This window comes from Corticium candelabrum, chromosome 16 (assembly GCF_963422355.1).
Source record: "Corticium candelabrum chromosome 16, ooCorCand1.1, whole genome shotgun sequence".
Classification (NCBI taxonomy): Eukaryota; Metazoa; Porifera; class Homoscleromorpha; order Homosclerophorida; family Plakinidae; genus Corticium; species Corticium candelabrum.
In genome coordinates this window covers 41,704-51,852 of record NC_085100.1, presented here as the reverse complement: position 1 = coordinate 51,852, position 10,149 = coordinate 41,704, and the positions used below count along the sequence as shown (strand labels likewise).

The window sequence follows — 10,149 nt, the reverse complement described above, 5'->3', positions numbered from 1 at the left end:
GCCCGTATGTAAGGCACGTGAAGGATTTGGCTTTGACATAAATTATGTCCGTGAGTGTAGAGAGTGTGTTTGAAGTATTGAGAAGAGCAACGAGTCAGTCCCTCGAGTTGCTCAGACCTGCAGAGCAGCAACTAAAGGAATGGGAATGTTGTCCAGGATTTTACTCCAGTCTCTTTGCTGTCTTCTCGGATGCTTCACTGCCTCTTAATGTGCGCTTTCTTGCAATTTTGTATATCAAAAATGGAGTGGACAGATACTGGAGGAAGACAGCTAGGGAGTATGTATTTGGATACTTTTTTGCCTGCCCGCCCACCTGCCCGCCTAGTGTGTGTGTGTGTGTGTGTGTGTGTGTGTGTGTGTGTGTGTGTGTGTGTGTGTGAGTGTGTGAGTGTGTGTGTGTGTGTGTGTGTGTGTGTGTGAGTGTGTGTGTGTGTGTGTGTGCGTGCGTGCGTGCGTGCCTGCCTGCCTGCCTGCCTGTCTGTCTGTACGTATGTCTGTCTGTATGTGTGTCTGTCTGTACGTATGTCTGTTTGCCTGTCTGTGTGTTAATTTGTCTGTCTGCTCCCCCGTCTGCTTGCCTGTCTGTTTGTTGTTTGTTTGTCTATGTCTGTTTGATTGATTTTGCAAGATTGAAGTGGAATTCTTTATGAATATTTTGATTAATTGCTGCACAAACATTTTAGTGCTTTGCAAGAATCAGAAAAATCAGTTATTCGGACACGCCTGACTGTTTGTATTAACGAGCCTCATCATCAGTTAGCAACTCAACTGTCTGTTCTTATTGCCCGTATTGCTCGTCTTGACTGTCCTCATCATTGGCCTCAGCTGTTGCCGTGTTTGCTGGATGGAGTTCGAAGTGATGAGTCTCTTACTCAACAACGATCTCTTTTGGTGATGAAACATGTCATTGCATCATTAGCCTCAAAACGATTACTTGACAACAGAAAAGTTTTCAAAGAGGTTGAAGTAGTTAATATTATAGATTACATCTTGGTTTTATAGCATATTTTTTTAGTTGACGTCTAATATATTTGAATTTATTCTATCATTGTGGGTTCTCCAATTGGAACAAGTACAGGTGATTGTCCAGGGACAGGGACAGGTATGATGGCATATTGAATTTTATTGGTCTGTTTGTGTGTCTGTCAATATATCTGTTTGCCTGTTTGAGTGCTTGCAGATACCTGTATTGTTTAAAGTTTTAATTGTTGCCTCTGAATTTTGTTTAGGATTCTGATGTTCTTCTACTTGCTCTTGATAAGAGCAAATTGGCTGCTAAAGGTTTGCTTTATATTGTTTGTTCGTGTGACTGACAGTCCACTTGTATACGTCTCTTTCCTCTGTCTGCATGTCCATGCATTTGTCTATTTATGTCTTGGCTTGCATGCTTGCTGCCTGCTTGTTGTTAGTCTGTCTGTGTTCTGCTGCCTGCTGTCTGCCTGCCTGTTTGTCTGTTTGACTGCTTTCTGTTTGTTTGTCTCGTCTTTATCTTGCTTACTTGCTTATTTAGTTATGAACATGTTTCATTGTGTTTGTCAATTTAATTGACTTATTATTGGTTATATATATTAGTTCTTCGTCTTTTGTTTCTTTATGGATTTCAAAGCTACGATTGTGAAGAAGTGAAAGTACTGATATGTACTCATCATAATTTATCTTGTTGTGTTGCTCAACTTTGTCTTTTCTAACAGACATTTTTTAGATTAGTGATAGATAAGACACCCGTGTTTCTGCAACTTCGTAAGTCAGTTGTTGTGAGTATCGTTGTAATAATGACAAATGCAGGAGTGTCATGTATGTACAGGAGCTCAACTGCCACAAGGAAGTAAAAGTCGACATCACGCAGAAAAAACAACACTCGTCTTCATCAAGATGGTCAGTGACATATTAATGAGCAGGAATGGTTCTATTGCACAGCAATGCCATCAACATAACATGTCCACAGGAACAGCATGTTTATGATACTAATTTACTATTTATTTAATATTTTTATTTATTTTAGTTAATTGTTGCATTTTGTCACAATGTAATTTCTTTATTCTCTTACTGCATTGTTGCATTTGTTATGAAATTATTTACTTTATTAACAGGTGGAGGCTAAATCTGGTAATTAATCATTTACTATCATAAAGGTCACTCACTGGATAAGCAACAGCTTATGCAAATGTAGCAGATAACTACACATATGATAATTTATATAATCATTATGTTCAAATGGTATATGCAATATGCATGTTGTGACTGACGGTTGCTTTTGTTGTAGATGATTGAGAGTCAAGAAACTTTGCCTTTGGGGTATGTAGTTTTTCTAAAGGAAAGTTTGGAATACGTCACTCACTATGTCATTGAACAGAGAGTATCTAGTTGGTTGTGAAGCATGTATGTTGTCTGATATTTGTTTAAAAAGATGCTCATATTGCAGACATGTTGTTTGAGCAATTTACTGTCTGCTGCTTTGTTCTGATGAAGAACATTTTGAAGTGTGACAAGTACCGTCCCCCCAGTGATAGGGATGAAAGTCAGATTAGAATTTAAATGAAGTACATGACACGAATCTGAAGACGTTCATGATTGTTTATAGCTGCAAGTGACAGTCGTATTATTGATGGTCATAAGGTGTGTTGCCTGCAAGGGATTACAAAATCTTAGCAAAATCTCAACGAAATTGCTGTTTATAGGTCAAAATGTCATTCTTTACTTATGAGAGACTTGTGCAATTATGCCAAACCATTGTATCTAACTACTTTCCTTTTTCATGGGAGGTCTTTCTGTGCTTGGTGTCTTGTTAGTAGAATGCAATTCATAAGATGATTGTTTAGGAGCTGGAAGACTGGAAAAACGACCCTGAAGCATTTGGTATGTGCTGCTTTGTTGGAATTAGACAAGGATTGTGGTGACGAGAAATGTCATGTGTAGCCTTTCCTGAAGGTGGTGATATATGGAAGTTCAGTTTGAGAGTGAGCTCTTCATTGCTATGTTTTTTTCTTTATTTGATGGAGACATGAAAGACGCATGATGAATACTTCAATTGCTTTGACTGTGTTGTGCATTCACACACACACACACACACACACACACACACACACACACACACACACACACACACACACACACACACACACACACACACACACACACACACACACACACACACACACACACACAACACGCACACAATGCACAACGTATTGTGTGTTGCAGTAGTTAGGTCTGCATGTTACTATTGCTGTTTCGATGCATTTCAGTAACAGGATTGTATTGATTGTGTTGTGTTTAGCCGTGTGTGGAAGTTGTCTTTATGTCTCTTGTGTCCGAGTTTCGTGTGACATTGTGCCCAGTTATTGTTCAGATGATCAATCAGGTTCAAGGTGCATTATGTCTAATTATTTCTAATTATTGATGGATGAAATCAACACATCTGATATAGAGTAATAGTTTGGTGTTGTCTATCAAGACTGCTTAAATCTTTTGTTTCTATGTCTAATATTGGTTTAAGTTTTAGTACATAAAGCACACAAGGAAGTACTAAATACACATATGCATGTCTACACGTACACAGTTACACATAGAGACACACAGACAAACACTGATGCATGCATGCATGAAATCGATGCATACACTCATGCACATGCACACGCAGGCACAAGTGCACGTATATCTTACTTGGTAAAGGGTAGTAACAGCTTGGTGTCGGGATCAGAACATGTAAGTGCAATTAATTGTTTTATAATTAGATGGTAATTTATATGCAACATTTTAGTCATCTAATTACACTGCTTGACCCAATAATTTCACTAAGTGTATTGCTCTAATTACTTCATCTGGATATTTACTAGGTGAAGTGGAATTGGCAGACATGAACAACATTTTATTGAAAGATGCAGGTTGATTGGTTTATATTCTAGTGTAGACCTGATGTTAGGTTAGTTACTGTCGTATGTGCAGTGTATAATGCTGCTGGACTTGTCTCATTTGACTTGTTTGATGACATTGATTTTGACAAATGGTTTACAACTCAGTTGGTGCCTGAAATTAATCAGAGAGACCAACGGTATTGCATAGTATTCGATGCTCAGTGTTTGTTTGGTAATTTTGTGTTTTAGGTCAAATGTTTTGAGAAGACGAATACTTTTATTGATTGGCCAGTGGGTTGGTGTGAAGATGGCTGTTGAGCTGCGTCCTACTTTGTATGAGTTGTTGCTGAGTTGTTTAGCACCTGGTGAAGATTTAGTGGTATGATCTGTTGCATTAATTAATTATGCGTACATCCAATAAAATAATTTAATACCGTAACTTTGATGCAGCATTTTAACCTAAGTGAGCAACCGATCTTGTTGACAGCATACAGAACAAAAGATATAGGCATATAAACTTTAGTATTAAAAGCTAGTTCAAGGGTCTTTCCTTTGTGTCAATTTTTATGTTAATAGTATTTATCTTCATCTGAGATGTCAACAGAATGTGGATGTGACATTACTGAGTCACTAATAGAAAAATCTCTTAAAAGTTGGGTCAAGCGAAGTATCTTATTAGCTGTTAGTTGTAGTAGTGTATTGCAAGTGTTGCTGTTTGTGTTTGAAACTTACAATTATGGTTTTTTTCTTAATTAAGCTGTCTATAGGAGCAGTACTTGTTTACAGTAGTGCCACAGGATTGGTAGTCTGTGTTGGCTATGAATGGTTAGTAGCTGCTTGTTTATCAAAATAGCGTTTAACTTTATTTGTTCTTTGAATTGTCCTGATTAGTATTAGGACAGTCTACTGGTATTTTTTAGTTTTGAAATAAATGAGTTCTATCATGTATTGAGACATGCATTTATGTATTGCATATTTTTTCAATACATAGTCTAATATATTGAAATTCATGTTCTTTCAATACATAAATCCACTGATATTTTGTATTTATAGATTAGACTGACAGCCTGCAGGACACTGCAGGATGGTAAATATATTTGCAAATATTGTTTTATGAGGGTTAAGATTTAGTTTAATTTTATTGTGATTTTGCAGCTATTGATGAATTTAACTTCAGAACAGAACAATTCTTTCCTGTATGTCAAAGCATTGTAGTCTTTGGTTATGTCTCATAGTGAGGTTGTTGTCTGTGTTAGTATCTGGAACAAGGTTGTTGCCTTCTTTTCCAGTTGTTATATGAAACTGAAGAATGTGAAATTAAGGTGACTAGCCAAGTCATGAATTTACCAAAAATGTTGCTTTGCAGGCAGATCTATAAGTGGTTAGAATTCAGTGGGCTAAGAGAGGAAATGAAACAACATACATACATACATACACACATGCAGTACATACTGTACATACATACATGATGGTTGTCCATTGATTTCAGTGATGACACGGTCAATGTCCATTTGCCCTTCTGTGTGAGGCAAGGCTCGCACTTGAACGACAAATTCTCAGTGATAGAAGATAAGGAGATAATGAGTAAAGTGCAAGGAGACATGGACAAAGCAGAACCTGCGCATAGAATGGTTTATAGTAAGTGAGACTTGCACAATATCAGACCCTGTGCCTCGTCCTAGATTACCAAGTACATACTGGGGCAGGAGCTGCAACAAGCATGCAAGCAACTAGGATGCAGTGGTTTGCCAAAGAATGACTGTGATGGGCCTTCATCCCTGCCATAAAGTACACTACAGTACTATACTGCTGTAATCTCACGACATAATCACGACAAAAATCCTGTTGTCTTTGCCATTGTGTCACAACAGAGCATAATCCAAGACCATAGACCGTGATACATGGATCAACGCCAAGGCATATAACCCCAAGTTAGCGCAGGTTTATTTGATGGCAGTCTATACTTGCCGTTGTCACAGTCCTGTCAACAAGCTTTGTGAGTTTTCTTTGGGAACACTGGCGCCACCTACTGTTCCGCCACACCCTGGTGGTACTGTTGCTGCAGGTCCACGGCTGCTTATTCGTCAGAAAATTCATTATTAGAATGGTTTTCTGCTTATATTGAAGCTGGTCCCATATCTAAGGGTCATTCCACTATCCGCCACCCATGGATGCGCTCAGTAGCATGCAGCTTTGCCCTGACACACACACAGACACACACACACAGACACACACACACAGACACACACACACAGACACACACACACACACACACACACAGACAGACACACACACACACACACACACACAGACAGACACAGACACAGACACACACACAGACATTTTTTTCTACTAAGCACTTGCTATGATAATTTTACAATCTAAATCTATCAACAGTCACTATGTATCACCATGTGCTTCAAACTGCTGCTTGGACAGAACTGACACTCTGGAGAGAGGCAATTGTATGTTAGTTCCTTGCCCAAGGGAACTTATGTATGTGGCTTTCCCACACTTGAACTCTGACCCAAAGGTCCCGGATGTTGCCAATCTCCAACTGCACACTCTAACCAATTGAGCCACATACATACATACATACATTTTTTTGTACATACGTACATACAAGAGCCCCTAAGGCCCAGGTTCGATACTGCAATGACTAAACTCGCTATACTCTAAACTTTCAACAGTCACTCTATCATGTCACTAGATACGTCATACTTCATACTTGCTGGACAGAACTGACACTACGGAGAGTGAGGCAATTGTATGTTAGTTCCTTGCCCAAGGGAATTTATGTATGTGGTCCTCCTGCACTCGAACTCTGACCCAAAGGTCCCGGATGTTGCCAATCTTCAACTGCACACTCTAACCAATTGAGCCACATACATACATACATACATACATACATACATACATACATACATACATACATACATACATACATAATACATGCATACATGTGTACATGGATATGTAGTCACGTAGGATAGATGAATAAACAAAATGTTTTCCTGACTGTCAATTTTCTTTTTAGATGTATGTTCTGCAGACGTTTTCACTAGTAATTGAACGAGTTGGCCCTGAGGTTACCATTGTTTATTCTGTTTTCCCCACTTTTTGGTACATGTTTGCTGCAACAGATCCAGCCCTATACGTCATCTCTAATTCAGTATTTGCCAGAATTATGGCAAAGAGCTGTTGACCACAACTTGCTACAGTGTTGCATTGTTACAACATTAAAATGTCTTGTGCAAGCAATAGCTGCATTGTCAGTCAATCTTCATCCTCTTGTCATTCCAATAATACAGTATGGAACAGACCTGCAGAAGGTTGGTTGTCAGAATGTGTTAATTAATCAATCCATTAGTTGTTTTGTTGAAAACTAACATGAAAGTCTTAATTTTGTGTGCAGAATGTTTATAGAAATGTTTATTTTAGCAAAGTTGTGTGACCTTGAATCTGATAACAAAGTATATTTAGTACTACTAACATAGCTGCAATATATTAGTTTGTGACCTTATGACAACACTTAATTGCTATTTCAACATGTGATGTTGTTGATGTGACGTAGTGTTGCTAGTTTGTAGCAAAGCTAATGTCTTGATTCAATTTGTTGTAGGTTTTTGTTACTTTGATCTAGACCAGTTGTGGTGTGTTGCTGCTTGCTCTATATGATCTCTTCAGTAATTTGTGTTTTGCAGTGAAAACACCAGGGTGTTGCTGTTGGTTTCTTGTCTTGTATTGCTGCTTTTATTCTAACCTTTAAATTTTTAAAACAATATTAAATACTTTATTTATTGAATTTCGGATTGTGGTATTATAGTTTGGAATATCATATGTTCTAAACGAATATGAGATCAGATAACTCTGAAACAGTCTTTGTATTCTTGTTTGCAGGATGCCCATGTGTACTTACTGGAAGATTCACTTGAACTATGGTTTGAAGTAGATTATGTGGATTATGGTGTGATGTGGTGTGTGTGTGTGTGTGTGTGTGTGTGTGTGTGTGTGTGTGTGTGTGTGTGTGTGTGTCTGTGTGTGTCTGTGTGTGTGTCTGTGTCTGTGTACAAAGATTTCTTAGTGTGGCAGACACATACACTGTACATAGACAATGACGACAGTCAACAATGCTTATCTTGACAGGCACATGACATTGATGTGTTCCCCCGAATTGTCTGGTGACCTTCTTCAACTATTTTCCAGTATGTCCAGTTTACTAGGTAAATTCCATATTGTGATAACATGCACATCAAAGCACTAATTTAGTTTGTGCAAGTACGTTTATAATTTGTGGTTTGTTTTAAGAATTAGGCACCGAGAATTTGCGGATTTGTTTGAAGATTATTGAATCTTATGTTTTATTAGGGGCGGCACAACTTATGCACGTGAGCGAGAGTGATGCTAATGATGCAATATTTGTGAATTGTGATTGAGTGTCTTGGTTTCAGTTGTACAGTGGTACACTTGTGCCCTCATTCTGTAGTTTGATATGCAATGTCAAACCAGAAGCAATTATCACTGTCATGCAGGCAAGTTGAGTGCAGCAGATGTTCTACTTGCTTCTGTGTCCGTTTGTCTGTGTGTCTGTCTTTCTGTAATACTTCCTTTTGCCTGTCTTTGTTATGTGTTTATTTTAATGTACTAATCCATTCTGTCTTTTTGTCACTAAACTGTACTTGCAGTAGAACATTTATTGTGGCTCTGTGTAGACTGACTGATACCATAAACCTCCCAGTTCTTGAATCAATGTGTATTAATTGCAACAGGTTGTCAATAGTGTCATACTGAGTCTTCCTGAAGAAGGTCCAACTCTCCTAAAGCCTTTGCTAGTTAGAGTATTTCAAAACATGCTGCAAGACGAGGTGCCTCTGTGTGACTGAAGTTGTGTTGTGCAAAGGCATGCAATGGTTTGCCTCCTAGGATTATCCTCCAGTTATAAATGCGTATTTATCAGTGTGGGCACTACTGCTGCTTCGAAATGCAGGTTTCTTTTCTGAATTTCTGAGTGATATGGCAGCACAGCTCCAACAACAAGTATGTAGGACAACAAACTTACTGTGTTTGCTTTTCTGCTGGTATTGCCACTTTTTGTTAATCTGCATGTATTTGTCAGTGTGTGTGTGTGTGTGTGTGTGTGTGTGTGTGTGTGTGTGTGTGTGTGTGTGTGTGTGTGTGTGTGTGTGTGTGTGTGCAGGCGCACATTGTATGTGCATTTCAGGATACCCAACTCTTCAATTCATATCTTGATTTGTGGATCGACAAGGTGCAATAAGGATAATATTGCCCAAATTATTGTGCAAATGCTGTGACTCTGGTTTTTAGCTTGACACAATGAGTCAACCTCATCAGAGGAAACTGACGGCTTTAGCACTCTCATCATTGTTCACCAGTGGAATCAGGTTGGTGGTAGTCACCAATTTAATACTCTACTGGGTAGTTGTCTCGTCCTTTGTGCAGTGGAGTTACAGAGCGGTTTGCTGCTATCATTGAAGTGTGCAATGTTGTGTTGCATGAAGTACACCGATGTGATGAAAACGGAATCGTGTCAGAGTAAGAAACAGGAAATTGTTTATTGGCGGGTTGGATAGATATGTGAAACTTACCATTGATATGCATTGTAATTATTACCGTGAGCTCCAACAAGGAACTGAGTGTAACAAGAGTTCAACATAAGTAACATACATACATACATACATACATACATACATACATACATACATACATACATACATACATACATACATACATACATACATACATACATAGATACACACATCAGACAGACAAGCAAGCACCCAGAAATTCATTCATAATAGATAATACTACAGTGTTTCAAACAATTACCATTGTATGTTGAGCTACTTTGTGTTGTGTGCAGCTTCCTAATCACTGCATCAGTGGATGCAAATGAATTTGATGATGAGGATGAGACAGCAGAAGACACAAGAAAACGATCAGTATGTCCACACATTTCCACTTGAACTCATCCTCCATCACTGACATCAACTGCATGCCTTCTCTTCCAGTTGTGTTTACAAAACCCAGCCCATATGATCTCCCTTCGTGACCTCGTTGCCACTAAACTACGAGAACTACACACGGCAATTGGTGACTCACCTTTCCAGTTGCTGATGGATACCGTAGATGCAGAAATAAAACAACAGCTTCAAGCATTCCTAGATGCCTAATATCTACCCACATAGAAATTATACACACAGCTCTTCTTATTTCGTTGTTGAGTCGACAGCAGCGCAGGCTCTTTTCAATGATTCGATGTTTAAATTTACAGACG

At 38.5% G+C, this 10,149-nt stretch overlaps 1 protein-coding gene across 1 annotated transcript; it reads left to right on the top strand.

The window, feature by feature from the left end:
* Positions 1-26: 26 nt before the first annotated feature.
* On the top strand, positions 27-10,127 carry LOC134192630 (importin-11-like). The gene is made up of 33 exons (XM_062661377.1): positions 27-277; positions 684-960; positions 1,016-1,102; positions 1,230-1,281; positions 1,573-1,628; positions 1,692-1,740; positions 1,805-1,875; positions 2,264-2,363; positions 2,423-2,518; positions 2,582-2,616; positions 2,679-2,762; positions 2,820-2,856; positions 2,917-2,957; positions 3,278-3,368; positions 3,837-3,884; positions 3,946-4,051; positions 4,104-4,233; positions 4,908-4,941; positions 5,010-5,050; positions 5,111-5,176; positions 6,892-6,942; positions 6,998-7,186; positions 7,755-7,795; positions 8,001-8,077; positions 8,163-8,242; positions 8,306-8,386; positions 8,624-8,719; positions 8,778-8,891; positions 9,076-9,120; positions 9,180-9,256; positions 9,315-9,407; positions 9,736-9,814; positions 9,884-10,127. The coding sequence occupies exons 1-33, from the start codon at positions 45-47 to the stop codon at positions 10,043-10,045; spliced, it is 2,919 nt and encodes a 972-aa protein (XP_062517361.1). The 5' UTR covers positions 27-44; the 3' UTR covers positions 10,046-10,127.
* The last annotated feature ends 22 nt before the right edge of the window (positions 10,128-10,149 follow it).